The 19798-nt window shown below is 45.0% G+C and overlaps 2 protein-coding genes across 2 annotated transcripts in view; both read right to left on the minus strand.

Annotated features, from left to right (window-relative positions):
* Positions 1–19798, minus strand: part of Rplp2l3 (ribosomal protein lateral stalk subunit P2 like 3) — a 188672-nt gene that overhangs the window by 156342 nt on the left and 12532 nt on the right. The gene's annotated exons all lie outside the window — the stretch shown is intronic.
* The window catches only part of Klb (klotho beta), a 50570-nt gene that overhangs the window by 1277 nt on the left and 29495 nt on the right, over positions 1–19798 (minus strand). Inside the window, exons 2-4 of the mRNA XM_039092743.2 lie at positions 12073–12577; positions 6983–7251; positions 2723–3866 (exon numbers count right to left, since the gene is read on the minus strand). Coding sequence (XP_038948671.1) covers positions 2723–3866; positions 6983–7251; positions 12073–12577 — 1918 coding nt within the window. The remainder of the gene's footprint in view (positions 1–2722; positions 3867–6982; positions 7252–12072; positions 12578–19798) is intronic.

The following is a 19798-nucleotide window of genomic DNA, read 5'->3' on the forward strand; positions in this document are numbered from 1 at the left end:
TTTGTGCACGCAAGATAAAGACTCTACCAACTTAACTGTGTTCCTAGTCCTTGTTTGTTATTCTAATCTCCATAACACTGGTTCTCAACCTTCCTAATGCTGCAACCTCTTAATTCAGTTCCTCATGATGTGGCGACCCGCCCCCCCCCACCAATAAAACTATTTTTGTTTTTACTTTATAACTAATTTTACTACTGTTCTGAATCATAATGTAAAAATATCTGATATGTGACCTTGTGAAAAGACCACTTGACTCCCAAAGGGATCTCAACCCCCAAGTTGAGAATTTCTGCCACAATATTTTTTCTTTTTATTAAAATGAATTTATTTATTATGCACATTGGTGTTTTGCCTGCATGTGTGTCTGTGTGGGGGTGTCGAATTTGGAGCTGGAGTCACATCTAGCTGTGAGCTGCCATGTGGGTATAGAGAATTGAACCTGGGTCCTCTGGAAGAGCAGCCAGTGTTCATTATTGCTGAGCCATTTCTCCAGTCCCACAATATTTTCATATATTGGGCAATCTACTCTAAGGAAGTAATTAGAAATAATTTCTTTTTTTTTTTTTTTTTTTTTTTTTTTTTATTTGGTTCTTTTTTTCGGAGCTGGGGACCGAACCCAGGGCCTTGCGCTTCCTAGGTAAGCGCTCTACCACTGAGCTAAATCCCCAGCCCCTAGAAATAATTTCTTTACAAATAAATGTTTCAGTGAGGTGCTACTCTCACCTAAAGAAGGATGGTTGAATGCATGAAGATGTGTTGTGTGTGCATGCATACATGTGTTCGTGTGTGTTGTGGTGGTGGTGGTGGTGGAGGAGGAGGAGGAGGAAGAGAAGGAGGTGGGGGTGGTGGTGGTGGAGGAGGAAGAGGAGGTGGTGGTGGGGGTGGTGGTGGTGGAGGAGGAAGAGAAGGAGGTGGTGGTGGTGGAGGTGGTGGTGGTGCTTTGTTTTTGTTCTTTGAGAGAGGGTTTCTCCTGTAGCCCTGGCTTTCCTGGAACTCACTCTGTACCATGTTGGCCTTGCCTGGAGATCCTTCTGCCTTTGCCTCCTGAGTGCTGGCGTTAAAGGTATGTTCCACCACCACCCAGCACATTCCTAAGAGTAGTTTGTTGTTGTTGTTTTGGGGTTTTCTTTGTTTTGTTTTTTTGTTTTTCTTTTGGTGGTGGTGGTGGTGGATAAGAATTTTAATAATGGGGGTTGGGGATTTAGCTCAGTGGTAGAGCGCTTGCCTAGCAAGCGCAAGGCCCTGGGTTCGGTCCCCAGCTCCGGAAAAAAAAAAAAAGAAAAAGAAAAAGGAAAGAATTTTAATAATGGGGCTGGAGAGATGGCTCAGAGGTTAGAGCATTGGGTGCTCTTCCAGACGTCCTGAGTTCAAATCTCAGCCACCACATGGTGGCTCGCAACCATCTGTAATGAGATCTGGTGCCCTCTTCTGGCCTGCAGGTATATGTGCAGGCAAATGCTGCATCCATAATTAATAAATAAATTGATTTGATGACATGGAACACATCCAATGTTTTAAAAAGGTTGAGACAGGTGTGATTACACATGCCTGCAAGTGTAGGGGGAGGCAGGAGAGCAGAAGTTTGTGACCAGCCTAGGATATACGAGACCCTGTCTTGAAACAAAGAAAACCAGTTATGTGACTGCTTTGAGGTTGGTTGCTTAGCACACATAAAGCCCTGAGTTTGAACCCCAGCACCACAAAGAGAAAGTTGGTGAGTGATCAGTGGTAGGGTGTTTTGGCGAGTATGTACGAGGTCCTTGGTTAAATTCCCAGCTCCACAAAAAAATAAAAATAAAAATTAGGGATATGGGGATGTAGTTTTTTAGTACAGCCAAATGGAACTTGGGTTCAAGTCCCCTCCCAAAAAAATTGTAGGCAAAAGAGTTATAAGCCTCAGCTCAACTGTATTAGGAATATCTAGGAAGCTCGCTGGAAATAATCCAAAACAGATGGCACTTTTCTTGGGAAGTGAGATTTCCCAGGGGAGAAAATGCTTTGCCACTTTACGTATTGAGATTATGGCACGTTGTAAAAGTCCAGATGTGGTGGCCTAGATTTATAATGACACTGCTTGGAAGGCAGAAGCAGGATAGGGGTCAACTCAGGTTACTATTTAGACCCTGTCTAAAAAACATTAATGATGAAAGTAAAAATTAAAAATTTAGCTAGACATGATGGTACATGTGCCTTTAATCCCATCACTCAGAAGGCAGAGAGGCTGGGTCACTCAGAACTCTGAGTTCAAGGCCACCCTGGTCTACATAGCAGGTTTCAAGACAGGACCACACAGACATGGTCACAAACAAAACAAAAAATTTAAAATTCAATCATAAAGGCCTATTTTAAGGAAGAAATCCAATGGACTAGAGCCGGGGGCCTCAGGTCTTGAGTCGGTGGTGAATTTTTTTTTTTTCTTTTTGGTTATTTGATTTTTTTTTTTTTTTATTAACTTGAGTATTTCTTATATACATTTCGAGTGTTATTCCCTTTCCCGGTTTCCGGGCAAACATCCCCCTCCCCCCTCCCCTTCCTTATGGGTGTTCCCCTCCCAACCCTCCCCCCATTGCCGCCCTCCCCCCCCATAGTCTGGTTCACTGAAGGGGAAGCCCTGGGTCCTGCTAAGACTGAACCTCGGTGGTGAATTTTATGCCTAGGTTTTCACTGCTGTCAAGTATATATTCCTCTGCCACCTCACCTCTCTGTATGCTCCAAAGCTTACCTTTCAGAGCCTCCTGGACGTACTTCTCCAAGTAGTACTTTCTAATCTGATCGTCCTCTAGAGCAAGATCATCAATGCCATTGGCTGTGACGTAGATATCCATGTCTCTGTAGTTCCTCCGGATCCACCCAAGGAGCTTGCGCATTCCCCAGGGCGTTACGGCTAGGCGACTGGGCGAGCTCAGGCGGGTGATGTCCTGCAGGAACTGGACGTCCCTGTCTGCCACTGAGCGGTTGGTATTCAACTGCTTGTGTATCACGAATCTAGTAGTGAAGTGGTTCAGTGCGTAAAAGTCGATGGTCCCCTTCACCAGCCTGCTCTCCTTCAAGGTAAAGCGCGGCAGGACTGAGCTAGACAGCCCTCGCTGCTTCTTGGAGGCGATGTATTCCTTCATGGCCAGCGGGTAGTCACCAGTCTTGAAGAGTGGATCCGCAAACCAGGCGATCTCAAACTGGAGGAAGCGCTCGGCTGCCTTCCAGTGAGACTCCACATAGGGGTTGGCAGGTTCTGCCCAGTCGGAATGTAAGGACAGCGACACAGCCCCGTGCTGGACCGGCCTATACTGCCTATCATAGAGGTGCCAGACCTGGGCATGGGCGATCATCAGGTTGTGGGCCGCACGGTAGGTGTCGTTACTCGTGCGGTTGTACATGTCACTCAGCCTATTGGGTTCATTGATGGTGATCCAGAGCTTTACCAAGTCCCCCAGCTCCTGGAAGCACAGGCCTGCGTAGTCCTGGAAGGCCTTGGCTGTGTTGGTGTTTAGCCATCCCCCACTGCTCAGAAGTGGCATGGGGAGGCCTAGATGGGAGTGGGTCGGGTGGTACAACGTCACCATAGGGGAGATGCCCAGCTTCAGTCCTTCGCTCACCACACACCTATAGTACCTCAACACTTGTCTATTAATTTTAGACAGATTTCCGGTAGGGAGGATAGAGGTCCAGTCCAGAGCAAACTGGTAGTGGGTGACTTTCATTTTGGCCAACATTTCAACTCGTTTTTTGATGCTCACATAATCTGTGCATTGGGACGGTCTTGTTTTTAGCCTGACTCCTTCCACTCGGTATAGCAATCTGTTGCCAGTGACATTCCACACATACAGGTGAGGATCAGTAAACTGTGGGGAGGACACCGTAAACTCCGGCTGTGGAAACAAACGCATCCAGGTAAATCAAATGTAGCTCCTGGCAGATCCCGACCTGTCAGATGGGAAGAGCTGAGCCTCTCACTACAAGACAAATGGTAACTTTGTCCTTCATAATAGTCTGTATTCAGGATGTTTATTCTGCTGGTAATGTGGGAGAAAGGACTTTTTTTTTTTATCCTTCTAGCCCTTCAATGCTCCAGGGAGGCCAGGAAATACCGGGAAGGAACCGCACACAGGGAAGGAAGACCAGCTGTTTGAGAAAAGCCTAATAAGCCATTTTCCAGCTCACATGACCTAAAAATCCAGGTTATATAACATCTCATGTGACAGTTCAAATGCATCAGGAAATTAGCTTGGTACCCTCAGTTGAAGGACGGAGTCTAAGCCCTGTCGTAAGCTGATGACACAGGTGAGGTTATAAAGGAGTCACTGAGCAGCACATGCATTCAGAGGAGGCCGGTTGTCACACCATCCCTGAAAGTGGCTGAGGGATGGGGATGATAGCTCAGAATAGTGGTGCATGCCTATAATATAATTGCAAGAGGCTGAGGCAGGAGGATTGCTATGAGTTTGAAGCCAGCCTGGGCTGTATAGGAGATACCCCATCTCCTAAACATTTCAAAAATACAATGAAGGAAGAAGGTTCAAGAACATCACATGTTTGTGCTGTGTCTGTTGAGCATAGCACATGCTCCGCATCAAGACTGTGGAATGTTCTCTCTATGCAAGGTTATGAGGGGAAAGAGTGAACAGAGCCCAAATCCTTGATCTTCAGGGCTTTCCACCTCCAACAGTCATGGACTTTTCTGATTTCCTTCCCTTCCCTTCCCTTCCCTTCCCTTCCCTTCCCTTCCCTTCCCTTCCCTTCCCTTCCCTTTTCCTTTCTTCCTATGTTTGGTGTGGGGGTGGGGTTAGGTGGCTACAGCCCAGGCTAGCCCTAAACCTAAAGAACCTGAGGTGACCTGGAACTCCTGCTTCTCTTGTTCCTTCTTCCCAAGCACTGGAGTTGCAGGTATATGCCACTAACCCCCTTCATGCAACACTGGGGGTCAGACCCAGAGCCCCCGCATGCTAGGCACTGTACTAACTAAACCACAGTCTCAGCCCCACATTTTCCTCTTTGTATTTGGACCACACAACCATACATGGATGGTCCTGTGTCACCCACTTCCCAGTGTAGTCTAAGAACTAGAGAACCTCTCTGGAAGGACGGTGTCTCAGCTGGAAACCACTGTAGAGCGGTAAGATGACTTGGATTTCGTTACAGACAGCCAAGGGTACACAGAAACCTGGTCTCAAAAAAACCAAAAATAAGATAAAGTAGAATGAAACAAAAAGACTTAAGAAAAACACTTCCAGTGCTGGAGAGATGGCTCAGTGGTTAAGAGCACTGACTGCTCTTCCAGAGGTCCTGAGTTCAATCCCACCAACCACATGGTGACTCACAACCATCTGTAATGGAATTCAATGCCCTCTTGTGGTGTGTCTGAGGACAGCTATAGTGTACTTATATACATAAAATAAATAATTCTTTAAGAAAAAAGAAAAACACTTCCAAATTCAAGATTAATTAGAGCAAGGAAAAATTCTGTACTTGTGCTAAAGCACTTTCCCTACTGGCCAGTGAATTTAAATGCACCTGGAAAACTAATAATTAACCTTTGGTAAATATTTTCCTTCCAATTGTTTTTTCATGTGTCATCTTTCATAGTCTAATTACAAAGCCATATTACTGCCCACTTGCCATCTGCCAACCAGTAATCTAGAACATTAAACTCAGAAAGCATTGGTCACGTGAGCTTGGAGTTCAATCTGTGTATAATGAATTACTTGAGCAGTCTTCCCAGCCTAGGCCAGCTCCGGTGGTTTGAAAAATTCAGAGCATCCCGGTATTGCAAAGGTGTTTACAAAAGGTCATTTTACCACAAAACAAGGCAGGATCAAACAAAATACACTGTGCTTTACAACCCTCCAAAGAACACTAGCTGTAGATTATCTGTGAGAGAGACCACATAAAGATGCACCCCAAATGGAAAGGGCCGTTAGGAGGAAGATAAGGGAGGTAAAAAGAACAAAGTGCATTGCATACACCTGTGATGAGCTGATCTGAAACACACTACTTCATAAGAAAAACCGGTGGGCTCTCTGGGCACGCCTTTAATCCTAGCACTCGGGAGGCGGGGCAGGTGGATCTCTGTGAGTTCAAGGCCAGCCTGGTCTACAGAGTGAGGTCCAGGACAGCTAGGAGTACACAGAGAAACTTTGTCTTGAAAAAACTAAATAAACAAATAGTGGGTTCAGGCTGGCATGGCTCAGAGGGGTAGGCGTTTACTCAGTAAGCTTGGAGACCTGAGTTCAATCCCTCAAACCCATAAAAAGTAGAGGGAAAGAACTAACTCCACAGATGTGTCCTTTAACCTCTGAATGTACCACAATATGCACCACATGTATATACAATTAAATGCAATAAACTTTTTAAAAATCACAACTCAGGCTTGGAGATATATATATCTCCCTAGTTCTAGGGCCTCTGTGGTTATCAGGCAGATAGATGTATATACAAGCAAAGCATCTGTGGTGGTCTGAAAGAAAATGGCCACTATGGGTTCATAGGAAATGACACTATTAGGAGATGTGCCTTGCTGGAGGAAGTGTGTCTCAGTCTCTTCCTGCTCCCTTTGTTTCCAGATGTAGAACTCCTTTTTTTTTTTTTTAAGATTTATTTATTTAATGTATATGTGTACACTGTCACTGTCTTCAGACACACCAGAAGAGGGCATCAGATCTCATTACAGATGGTTGTGAGCCACCATGTGGTTGCTGGGAATTGAACTCAGGATCTCTGGAAGAGCAGCCAGTGCTCTTAACCACTGAGCCATCTCTCCAACCCCCGGATGTAGAACTCTTAACTACCTCTCTAGCACCATGTCTGTCTGCACACTGTCATGTTTCCTACCACGACAATAAATTTGAAGACCCCAGACTTGCTGTGGTCATGATGTCTCTTCACGGCAATAGAACAATTACTAAGATATCCTTACATGTAACACTCGTAAAAACATAGTGTATACTATCTCCCCTGGTGTGTGGTTAATTTGGAAGTAGTCACTTACCTTAAGAACAGACTCAGTGACTCCCCAGGAGAAGTCACAGGGAAACTGACCCTTCATGTCTGGTGTGGATTCTTGCAAAGGGAAACCGTTGTCTTGTATAATCTGTTTGTAGTAATGAGCGGAGGACTTGGGTTTCCTCTCTTTCTGCTCACTATTAAAGTCCACATAAAACAGCCCTCGTCGGGTCGTGTAGGCATCCTGCCACTCAAAGCCATCCAGGAGAGTCCAAGCCGTATAACCAAACACTTGTATTTCATCAAACTTTATTGCTACAAAGAAAAAAGGAAGCAAAGATTTTTCAGAGGCCTAAACATTCTAGTTCATTTACAACGTGCCAGGCCACAACACACTACAAAAGCAATGCTTTCCCTAAATATCAGGCCTTTTAAATCTAAGCAAAAATTGTTGGTTTGGAGCCAGCAAAATGGCTGTATCAGTAAAGGCATCTGCTATGAAGCTTGATAACCTGAGTCAGAGACCTGCATGGTAGGAGAGAAGCAAATCTCTCAACCAAAGTTGTCCTCTGACTTCTGCATGCGCCCTACACTTAAAATAAATAAACAATATGCACTCCTTATACTGGTAAATGATAGTTGAAAGAGCTCATTAAGAACATTTTTCCTGGGGCTGGGGATTTAGCTCAGTGGTAGAGCGCTTGCCTAGGAAGCACAAGGCCCTGGGTTTGGTCCCCAGCTCCGAAAAAAAGACCAAAAAAAAAAAAAAAAAAAAGAACATTTTTCCTGGCAGTTAAACATTTTTAACCACATTGTTTATCAGGGTATGACGGATGGTATATGCCTTTAATTAATATCAACTCTCTGGAAGCAGAGGTAGGCAGATCTTTGAGTTCAAGGTTGGCTTGGTCAACATATTGAGTTCCAGGCCAGGCAGAGGTACAGAGTGTGACCCTGTCTCAAATCTTTAAAAAGGGGGTTGGGGGAGTGATATTTAGGGTGCAGATCTGTGTCCTGGGGCATGGCAATTTCAGAGCCTTAGGGACATAGATGTTGACTGGTGACCTAGAGTTTCTCAGTCCGAGTTTGGGCTGGTTCCTGTTTGTGTACAACAGTCCATTCTGTGAAATTGTCCTTCAGGAACTGAAAACAGCAGCTTTCGGGACATCTCAGCAAAGTGTAGCTGGAAATCATGGAAGTGGTGTGAGAGGTGGCTGGGTGAAGGGCGACAGGCCTGAGGCCAGGTCCTGCTGCATCTCTGTGTCTTGGGCAGGCGGGAGCTGTTGGGCAAGGTTCAGAGCCTTGGCTACCTCATTTGCAAAAGGAAACTATTGGAAAGGATGTTTTCTAAGGACCTTTTCAGCTTTTAAACTCTGGCTGGGAGCCAGGTGTAGCAGTGCGCGACTTTGATCCCAGCATCCTGGAGGCAGAGGCAGGCAGATAGATCTCTGTATTCGAGGCCAACCTGGTCTACAATAAAAACTGAAATTAGCCCTGAGTCATTTTAAATTTTTTATTATATTAACTTTATTCCACGCGTAGGAGTGTTTTGTCTGCATGTCTATCTGTGAGCTAACTGTGTGTCTATATCCAGGGCATCAAACTCGGTAGAACTTCCGTTACAGACAGTTGTAAGCTGCCATGTGGATGGATAGGTTAGGGTTAGGGGTGCTGGGAATTGAACTCAGGACCTCTGTAAGAGCAGACAGTGCTCTTAACTGCTGAGCCATCTCATTCCCTACTTGAACCATTTTTCTTAAAACAAACAAACTAACTAACAAAAAGCCCTTTCATTTCCCTCAGAGAAATGCCTCATCTCTGCATTTTGGTGTGTCTTAATATCATTAACATTGTTTTTCTGTTCTTTTTTTTTCTCTCTCCCTCCCTCTTTTTTTTTAGAGATTTATTTACTTAATGTATATGAGCATCCTGTTGCTGACACACCAGAAGAAGGCATCGGATCCAATTATAGATGTTATGAATCACCTTGTGGTTGCTGGAGATTGAACTCATGACCTCTGGAAGAGCAGATGGTGCCTTTAACCACTGAGCTATCTCTCTAGCTCCCAACATTGTTTTTCTAAAAGGTAGAAAATCCAGGGACTGGAGAGATGTCTCCGCAAGCAGTGAGAGCTCTGTCAATCCTCAGAAGCTACATGGTGGCTTACAACCATTTATAATGGGATCCGATGCCTTCTTCTGGCACATGGGTGTATGTGCAGACACAGCACTGATACACATAATCTTTAAAAAAAAAAGAGAGAAAATCCTTCTTTGAAAGAAAGGTAGAAAACCATGACAAGATATTCCAAAAGACAAGTGCGTCTCAGCAAGTCGTGGTTCTGGTCCCTTGGTGGTGTAGTGCTAGGAGGGGGGATGGAACAGGCAGACCCCTTCTGCCTACCCCCACCCCAGGGACCTGCACATGTGCCCTTTTTAAATTTTTTTCTTTTTAAAGATTTATTTATTTAATGTATATGAGTACACTGTAGCTGTCTTCAGACACACCAGAAGAGGGGGAGTCAAATCCCATTACAGATGGTTGTGAGCCACCATGTGGTTGCTGGGGATTGAACTCAGGACCTCTGGAAGAGCAGTCGGTGCTCTTAACCACTGAGCCTTCTCTCCAGCCCTTTTTTCTTTTTTTTTTTTAAGTTGGATATTTTACATATTTACATTTCAAATGCCCCCTCTCACTCTCCCTCCCCTCATCCTCCCCCTCCTCCCTGCTTCTATGAGGATGCTCCCCCTCCCACACACCCACTCCCACCTTACCACTCTGGCATTCCCCTACACTGGGGCATTAAGCCTTCCCAGGACCAAGGGCTTCTCCTCCTATTGATGCCAGACAATGCCATCCTCCGCTACATATGCAGCCGGAGCCATGGGTCCCTCCCTGGGAGATCTGGAGGGTTTGGTTGGTTGATCTTAGAAAATATCCTGAGTGAGGTAACCCAGTCACAAAAGAACACACGTGGTACTCACTCACTGATACGTGGGTATTAGCCCAAAAGCTCGGAATACCCAAGATACAATTCACAGACTACATGAAGCTCAAGAAGAAGGAAAACCAAAGTGTGGATGCTTCAGAACACTTAGAAGGGGGCACAAAATACTCAAGGGAGGAAATATGGAGAAAAAATTTGGAACAGAGACTGAAGGAAAGGTCATCCAGAGACTGCCCCACTTGGGGATCCATTCCATATGCAGCCACCAAACCCAGTCACTATTGCTGATGCCAGGAAGTGCTTGCTGACAGGAGCCTGATACAACTGTCTCCTGAGGGGCTTTGTCAGAGCATGACAAATACAGAGGCGAATGCTCACAGACAACCATTGAACTGAGCATGGGGTCTGCAATGGAGAAGTTAGAGAAAGGACTGAAGGAGCTGAAGGTGTTTTGCAACTTCATAGGATGCACATAGTGTCCTATGAGGCACCCTCCCTGCGTGTCCTTGTGGCCCAGCACTGGGTGTGCCTGTGTTCTAAGCTGTTCCTTTTGACAGAGTCGGGTGAGAGGGGAGACTGGGAGAGGGATTTGCTCTTTCTAAAAACTCTTCCTGAAATCACTTTTCGGCAGGAGCTGGAATTTCTCTCCACATTTAGGACTTATTTAAGTTACTTTTTTTTTTTTTGATTCTTCTTTTCGGAGCTGGGGACCGAACCCAGGGCCTTGCACTTCCTAGGTAAGCGCTCTACCACTGAGCTAAATCCCCAGCCCCTTAAGTTACATTTTTATGTATTGTGGTGGAGGGTGTGTGTGTGTGTGTGTGTGTGTGTGTGTGTGTGTGTGTGTTACCTGTGTGGAGGTAAGTGTATATGTGTGGGTGAGTGCATATGTACAGGTAGGTGTGTGTATGTGTGGTATGTGTGTATGCCTGTGTATTATGTGGTGCCTTGAATGTGTGAATGTATGTATGTGTGTGGTGCCTCTCTGTGGGTAAGTGATACCTCAGTGCACATGTGAGGCCAACTTTTTTTTTCTGGAGCTGGGGACCGAACCCAGGGCCTTGCGCTTGCTAGGCAAGCGCTCTACCACTGAGCTAAATCCCCAACCCCAAGGCCAACTTATTGAACACTTCTCTCTTTCCTCTGTGTGAGCCCCAGGATTAGGCTCAGGGCTCTGGCTGTGGCAATATGCCTGTACCAGCTGAGTCATCTCACTAGCCCTGCACCTGCCTGTTTTATGTGGGTGTTGGGGATCAAATGCAGGTCCTCTTGCTTGCATAACAAGTACTTTGCCCTCCGACTCATCTCCCCAGCCCCCATACTCAGGGCTTCTCAGGGGAGCTGCCCAGCTGGAGAAAGATCCAGAGGGATAACAGTCAGGTAGCGTGACAGGGACACAAACTGAGCTGTCTTTGGCCCCATTGTTCCCATCAGCCTGTAGGTGTCACTGCCTGAGTAGTGACTGAGGTGACCTTAGGTTGACAGAAATCTCCAAGAGCAGAAGTGACTCAGGCCTTTCATTAGAACTTTCATTGCCTCAGACCTTTCATTGTTCAACCATGTCACGATGAAAGAATCATGATTTCAATAAATCACTCTTGATGGGAAACTTTAAACATATCTCCACAGGGACTCTGTCCCCTATAAAGAATGAAACAGCTAGGTGTGGGGGTAAGTGCCTGTAATCCTAGCATTTGGGAAGGAGCTCAAAGCTAATCTGGGTTATGGGGAATCCTTTCCCTCACAAACATATTTCAGTCAACAGTGAACAATACAAAACCCAACACCAACAGCAATCGCAACTTAAACAAACAAACAAACAAACAAACAAACAAACAACCACAAACCCCGAGGGGACGGAGAGATGACGTAACACTTAGCAAAGCTTGCAGCTCTTCCTGAGGACCTGAGTTAGGTCCCTAGCACAAACATCAGTGGCTCACAACTGCCTGTAACTCCAGCTCCGGGTTACCAGATGCATTATTGTGTCCTCCAAGAGCTCTCATACACAGGCGGCATACACTCGCACAAGCAAACATATATACACGAACTTTTAAAACATTGAGCCAGGGGCTGGGGATTTAGCTCAGTGGTAGAGCGCTTGCCTAGGAAGTGCAAGGCCCTGGGTTCGGTCCCCAGCTCCGAAAAAAAAAACAAAACAAAACATTGAACCGAAGGGGTAACCAACCTTGAAGAACCTGGTTGAGGAAATTCTTCATCATGTAGATGGCCGTGGTATCTTCCGTCTTTATATAACTATCTGTGAACCAGCCGTTCTCCGAAATCAAGATTCGAGGGTTGTCATATTCTAGTTTAATCCAGTTCAGCACCTGTCTTAAGTTGAGTGATACATTTTGTCCCATTTTTACCACGGTGTTCGAGGGCCTGAAATTGTTGGGCCCGAAGGAAAAGGCAAAGAAGTCAGCAGTGCCCCGCACCTCCTCCTTCTCTGCCTCAGAGAACTCGGGGATTACGGAGCTCGTCTTCATGAACTCGGGGTAGTCGCCGTCTCCGTGGATGGGGTTGGCAAACCATCCGAGCACAGAAGACATGGAGTGCTGGCAGTTGATCACGTCCTCCATGTTTTCTGTTCTGTTTGGTTCTATCCAATGGGACCCCAAGGTGATGGAGAGCCAACCCTTCTGATGAGGGCGGAAGTTTTTGTCGTAGTTATGCCACACTTTCGAATGCGCCTGATGGGAAAGAAAACACCGACGGTCTTTACTGTGCTTACTGGCTGAGGCTGGACCATGGTTAGTAAATCCTGGACAATTCAAAAAAACATTCACCTATTTGTGTGTGTGTGTGTGTGTGTGTGTGTGTGTGTGTGTGTGTGTGTGTGTGTGTGTCTGTGTGTCTGTGTGTGTGTGTGTGTGTGTGTGTGTGTGTGTGTGTCTGTGTATTTGCATGTCCAGGTCAGAGGACAACCTTGGAGAGTTGGTTTTCTCCTTCCACCACGTGGTTCCGAGAAGAACAAACTGATGTCGTCGGACTTTGCAGCAAGCTCATTTACCCTCTGAGCTGTTTGAAGGGACTGGCTTTTTTTCTTTTCTTTTCTTTTCTTTTTTTTTTTTTTTTTTTGGTTCTTTTTTTCGGAGCTGGGGACCGAACCCAGGGCCTTGCGCTTCCTAGGTAAGCGCTCTACCACTGAGCTAAATCCCCAGCCCCTTTTTTTTTTTTTTTTTAATGAGTTCTGCAGATTAAATTCAAGCCCTCATGCTTGTGTGGCAAGCGCTTTGCTGATTGAGATATCTCCTCAGCCCCTTCCTTTGGTCCTGATGTAGAAGGTCAGTGTAGGCTGCATATTCTGTAAATGGATTAACAGCCCATGACTCTGGCTTTGTGAGGAGAGGATTCATTAACATTGCAAATGTCTTTAAAACAATGCCTGACAGGTTTACCTCAGCCTCAGCGCCTACTGTTGCTACTATTTCACATTTCCGGCTGTGCTCTCTTATAGCAGAACCTGTATTTGTTTATTGAGCACTTAATGTCAGGCTTGTCCTGCCCACAAAGGCTGAAACATCAGCTTGGACCAGGCTCTTGGGGAGTTCTTTATTGGGAAGACAAGAGTGAGGTGTTTGAAAGAGAAATGCAGGAAATTCCAAAACAAAACAAAACAAAACAAAACAAAACAAAACAACAACAACAACAAAAAAACATAAAAAAGTACCTAAAACCCAGATGTGTAGTTCACCAGCCATGAGCTAAAGGAGATGAGACCAAAAGAGACTCAATGCAGGTTCTAGAAAGGAAATGCTCAAAGTTGCTTCTCTATTCTGGCCTCCCATGGGTTTGCCCTCCATGAGGGTCATGACCACTGTGCTTCATTCCACAGGATTTGACTTGCTTCTTCTGACACAGGATCTCATATAGCAGAGATTGGGTTGGCACTTGATATACAGTGGAGGATTACGACCTTGAACTTCTGACCCCTGGCCTCTACCTTCAGAATACTGGAATCACCATGCCTGGTTTGTGAGGGCGTTCTGAGAGCGTTCACAGGTGTTTTGCCTGTATGTATGTCTGTGTGAGCATGTCAACTCCCCTGGAACTGCAGTTACAAGCAGATGTGAACTGCCATGTGAGTGCCGGGGATTGAACCTGGGTCCTTCAGAAGAGCAGCCAGTGCTTGTAAGTACTGAGCTGTCTTTCCAGCCGCATCCTAGGGAAGTTTTCTAGAGGAAGACTTTTTTTTTTTTTTTTTTTTTTTTTGGTTCATTTTTTCGGAGCTGGGGACCGAACCCAGGGTCTTGCGCTTTCTAGGTAAGCGCTCTACCACTGAGCTAAATCCCCAGCCCCTAGAGGAAGACATTTTGAGATATTACCTTAGCAATCTGTCCTCAGTCAGCAGTTCCTCCCCTTTCTCTCTCTCTTTTCATTGCAGGATCCTGGAACAATTTTGCACCAAAATGTCCAAATCAGCCCAAGATTTCCTTCCTTTTGAGACAAGGACTCTCAATGTACTCCAGGCTAGCCTCCAACCCACAGTCCTCCTATTCTCTTTCTTTCTTTCTTTCTTTCTTTCTCTCTCTCTCTCTCTCTCTCTCTCTCTCTCTCTCTCTCTCTCTTTCTTTCTTTCTTTCTTTCTTTCTTCCTTTCTTCCTTTCTTCCTTTCTTTCTTTTTTTTTCCTGGAGCTGAGGACCGAACCCAGGGCCTTGTGCTTGCTAGGCAAGTGCTCTACCACTGAGCTAAATCCCCAACCCTACAGTCCTCCTATTCTAACCTCCCAAGTTCTGGGGTTACAGGTGTGGACTGTCATATGCAACTTCAGGGATTAATTTAATTTTTATATTACTTACTTACTTACTTACTTGAGACAGAGTTTTACCATGTAGCTTCGGCTGTCCCAGAACTCACTCTGTAGACTGTGCTGGCCTCGAATTCACAGAGATCTGCCTGCCTCTGCTGCTGCAGGAATCAATGTTATGTGACGCCAAGCCCAAGGATCTTAAGCATGCTGTCACCTCAGAGACATGTTCTAGCCTCCATTGCAGTTTCTACAAGGAGCCAGCAGAGACCAGAGCAGGCTGCCATCAATGGTCTGAGCCACAGTCTCTGAGTTCATATATATACCCATCTGCCTTTTTCGTCTGGAAAATGCTGTTTCCTTAACCTTGTCTACCACCACCGGCTCTTGCAACTTCTTTGGCCTCCTCTTCTGCATAGATCCCTGACTCATGAGCTGGGAGAGGGTGTGTGTCATAAAGTCATCTCATTAAGGAACAAGCACTCCAAAGTCTGCCACTCTCTACCTTGTGTGTCTGCATTAATTACCATGAACTCACAGATTCAAGATCAAACCTGACACAGAGAAGGAGTGGAGGCAAAAGTCCCAACCCTAGTGAAGAAGCAATTTGTAAATAACAAATGCTGAGAGGAGGAAAATCCTCTCATGATGGCTATGTCAAGCACATTTCTGGGCAGACCCCATGGAGCCAACCCTTGGTTTTTGGACTCCATGCTTTTTAGTGGATTTTTTTTTTTATTGTTGTTGTTGTTTTGTTTCTGGTTTTTAAGAGAGAAAAAGAACAGGAATGAAGACGCTTCCTCTCTCAGATAGGGAAGGAATATTAAAATAGACTGTGTGAAATTATCAAATAAAGGAATGGAAGTGCTTTCTTCCTGAGCTATTCTGTGGCTAAAATCATTGGGGAAGCTCTGAGGATTGCTTTCTTTACAGCTGCGGATGGTAGACCCAAGGGGACACTCCTATCTCACTGTAGTCACTTAGCCCTTGACAAATCTAGCGCTTTTTATCCTTAGACAACACAGCGATCAGCGACTCCCTTTGGGGTTGTGCACACAGGCGTGGAAACTAAAGAGCACCACAGACCTGTAATCCCAGCACTTGGGAGGTAGAGGCAGGAGGATCAGGAGTCCTAGGTTAGCCTGGGCTACATGAAGTGGGGAACCAACCCCTAAAAGGTTTCTTCTGATCTCATGCATTGTAGTATACACACGCCCTTCCCCTAATAAGTGAGTGAACGAATGAATCAATGTATAATTAAATGGTTTTAGAAAACTAACAAAGATTAACCAGCCAGATAGGGAAGAACACGAAGGCGAGTGTCTTCAAAATAGCTCTTTGTCTTTCTCAGTGATTATAGGAAAGATGCCTTCAGCCATGACAAAATCTTGGCCACATCAGCATTAAAACAGGAATCAGGACAGCTTAGAGGGCAACAGGTTTGCATTTTTGCAAAGCATTTGCAATCTGGATTTCTTTTTTTTTTTTTTTTTTTTCCTTCTTTTTTTCGGAGCTGGGGACCGAACCCAGGGCCTTACGCTTGCTAGGCAAGCGCTCTACCACTGAGCTAAATCCCCAACCCCGCAATCTGGATTTCTAGATACTCAGTGTGCACATGCGGCCATAGCGCCAAGGCGACCTTCGTGCTTCCCCGGTCTCTTGCTCTGTTGCTGGTGTTTGCATAGGCTATCGAGGTATCTCAGGTTATCTTTGCTCCAGACTAAAGGTAAAGATGTTTCTCATTAGAGAACATGGGGGAGGCTCTCTCTGCAGCACTTAGGGTTTTGATTTGACTCTGTGGCCAAATCACAGGGAAAAAGTTTTGCCTTGAGATGATCCATTTGACCTGAATCTTGCAACTGTGTGGATGGATGGTACTCAGAAATCTGCTGGGACAGTGCAAAGGGACTGCAACCACAACTCTGTCACCTTGCATAACCTCCCATGGTTTTCCAAGGTTACCTTCTATCTTGTCCAAAGCCATCTACCTTTCGAATGATTGATTGAAGGGCGTGTCAACCTTTGTTCTTTAGACTCAGAGGCTTGACAGGAACCTAGCTGCCTTCTCTCTCTCTCTTTTTTTTTTTCTTTTTTTTTTTCTTTTTTTTTTCTTTTTTTTTTTTCTTTTTTTTTTTTTTCCGGAGCTGGGGACCGAACCCAGGGCCTTGCGCTTGCTAGGCAAGCGCTCTACTGTTGAGCTAAATCCCCAACCCCTGCCTTCTCTTTTTGAATCAGCTCTTGGGACTCAATACCCTGGAGGGACAGTAGAGGCCCCAACATCTCATACTTATTCAGGTCTCTTCCATGTCCAACAGGCTGATTGCTTTGAGTCCTTCAGAAGTCCAGACTGATAAATTTGATGGGTGATGGGAAGCAAGGGAGATAATTAAAACAGAGATGAAGAAGTCGGGATGACATGGAGAGACAATGGTGCAATGGTTGGCTTGAAGACAGGTGATGGCATTTAAGAGCATCAAGGGACTGCTGGCTATTTGAAAAGTTAATTTTCTACCTCTTGGAGGTGCCTAGGGGGGAGGGGGGACGGGGTGGGGGATGGATGGGTATGATCAAGATATTTTGTTTGCATACATGAAAATGAATAAATAAAAGACATTCAATTTTCCAGGGACAGGTATGAGATTGTGCATATCTTTAATCTCAGCACCTGGGAGGGAGAGACTGGTGGATCTCTGTGAGTTCAAGGCCAGCCTGGTCTATGTAGAGAGTTCCAAGTGAGTCAGGCCTATATAATGTGACCCTGCCTCCAAAATACTACTACTACTACTACTACTACTACTGATAATAATAATAATAACAATAATAATAATAACAATAATAATAATAATATAGAAAGTTGATTTTCCAAAGTCTGACAGATTTTTTTTTCTTTTTTCTTTTTGGAGCTGGGGACCGAACCCAGGGCCTTGCACTTGCTAGGCAAGTGCTCTACCGCTGAGCTAAATCCCCAACCCCCAAATCTGACAGATTTTAGTCGCATACATATTGGTCAAAATATCATCATGTAATTTGTAAGTTTGTTGGTTGTTAAGGCTATTGATTGAGTAGAGAACAAAATAAAAAACTTATATTTTACTTTAAAATATCATCGTCACCATGCATGGTGCCACACACTTACAATTTCAGCTCTCTGCAGGCTTGAGGCAGGAGCATGAAAGTAAGGTTGAGGCCAGTTTGGGCCGCATAGTGCGTTCTGCCCTGGTCTGGCTATGTATTGAGATCCTAGCCCAAGGAACAAAAGAATAAGCAAGCAAACCAAGTCTCCATAACAGAACAAAATGTTTTTACATTTCTGTGTTCCCATCTACCTTTTAGAGGGTATTTCCCTGCTGACATCAGCTGAAAATTTTTCCATGGCGTAGTTTTTTTTTTTTTTTTTAAAGATTTTATTTTATTGTATATGAGTACACTGTAGCTGTCCTCAGACACACCAGAAGAGGGCATCAGATCTTATTACAGATGGTTGTAAGCCACCATGTGGTTGCTGGGATTTGAACTTAGGACCTCAGGAAGAGCAGTCGGTGCTCTTAACCACTGAGCCATCTCTCCAGCCCCATAGTTTTTTTTTTAAAGATGTATTTATGTATGTATTTTATGTGAGCACACTGTAGCCATCTTCAGACACATCAGAAGAGGGCATAGGATCCATTACAGATGGTCATGATCCACCATGTGACCAGTCAGTTCATATGAACTGAGCCATCTCTCCAGCCCCCATGGTGTAGTCTTGATAATTGTCTTAATGCTGATTTGATGACATATGACTTCCGTGGTCAGCACTGAATGTTGATAGAAATCAGCTTGTTTTGCTTCGGGTTTTTTTTTTTTTTTTTTAACCTGTCACAAGAAGAGCTGTAGTAACTACCTTTGGACAGGTGACTTTTAATTTATTTGAATTCTTTTCTGTCTGGACAGATTGACTGTTTTTAATTTTTAAAAGTTACATGTAGCTGTGCAGTGGTGGCTCACACCTTTAATTCGAGCACTCAGGAGGCAGGAGCAAGTGGTTCTCTGAGTTTGAGGCCAGCCTGGTCTACAGAGTGAATTCCAGAACATCCAGGGCTACACAGAGAGACCTTATCTGAACACCCCACCCACAATGGCACATTTATTGGAACCAGAGAGATAGCTCAGAGGTTAAGCATGCCCACTGCCTGTTTTTCCAAAGGACTCAGATTTTATCCAGCATCTACATACATTCATAGACATCTGCAACTTCAGTTTAGGGGAACTGATCTTTTGGAACCAGACAGACATATGTTATATAGATATCCAAATACATATAAAGTAAAATGAATAAAAAGCATTTATTTACTTGTGTGTGTGTGTGCAAGTACGCATGTATGTGCAGGTGCCTAAGTGTGTGTATGCACAAGCACATGGACCAGAGTGTGTACATGCACAAGCACATGGATCAGAGTGTGTGCATGCACAAGCACATGGACAAGAGTGTGTGCATGCACAAGCACATGGTGTGTGTACATGCACAAGCACATGATTCAGAGTGTGTACATGCATAAGCACAGGTGTGTGCATGCATAAGCACATGGACCACAGTATGTGCATGCACAAGCACATGATTCAGAGTGTGTGCATACATAAGCACATGGACCAGAGTGTGTGCATGCAGAAGCACATGGACCAGAGGACAACTTGCAGCAGTCCATTCTCCCCTCCCATCCTTTGGGTCCTGAGGATTGAACTCAGGTCATCAGGCTTAGCAGCAAATGCTTTTACCCACTGAGCCCTGAGTAGCATATTTCTAAGAATTGCTTTGAACACCCCCCCACACACACATTTGTAGCAGATATGCAGCTTGGTGTTCTTGTGGGTTCCCTAATAATTGGAGTGGGGGTTGTCTCTGACTCTGTTGCCTCTCATTGCATCCCTTTCCTATACCTGGACTGCCTGGTTAGGTCTCAGGAGGAGAGAAGGTACTTTTTCCTGCTGGAATTAGATGTCCCAGGGTGGGGTGGTACCTAAAGGAGGTCCCCTTCTCTGAGGGGAGAGGGTAGTAGGGGAAGGTAGGGGAAGGGATTTGTAAGAGCATGCCTGGGAGGAGAGAAGGGAGGTGGGGACCTTGATTGGATGTAATGTGAATGAAAAAAATAAATTGTGAAAGAATAAAACATAAAAAATAAAAGA

The sequence above is a fragment of the Rattus norvegicus genome, chromosome 14 (assembly GCF_036323735.1).
Source record: "Rattus norvegicus strain BN/NHsdMcwi chromosome 14, GRCr8, whole genome shotgun sequence".
NCBI lineage: Eukaryota > Metazoa > Chordata > Mammalia > Rodentia > Muridae > Rattus > Rattus norvegicus.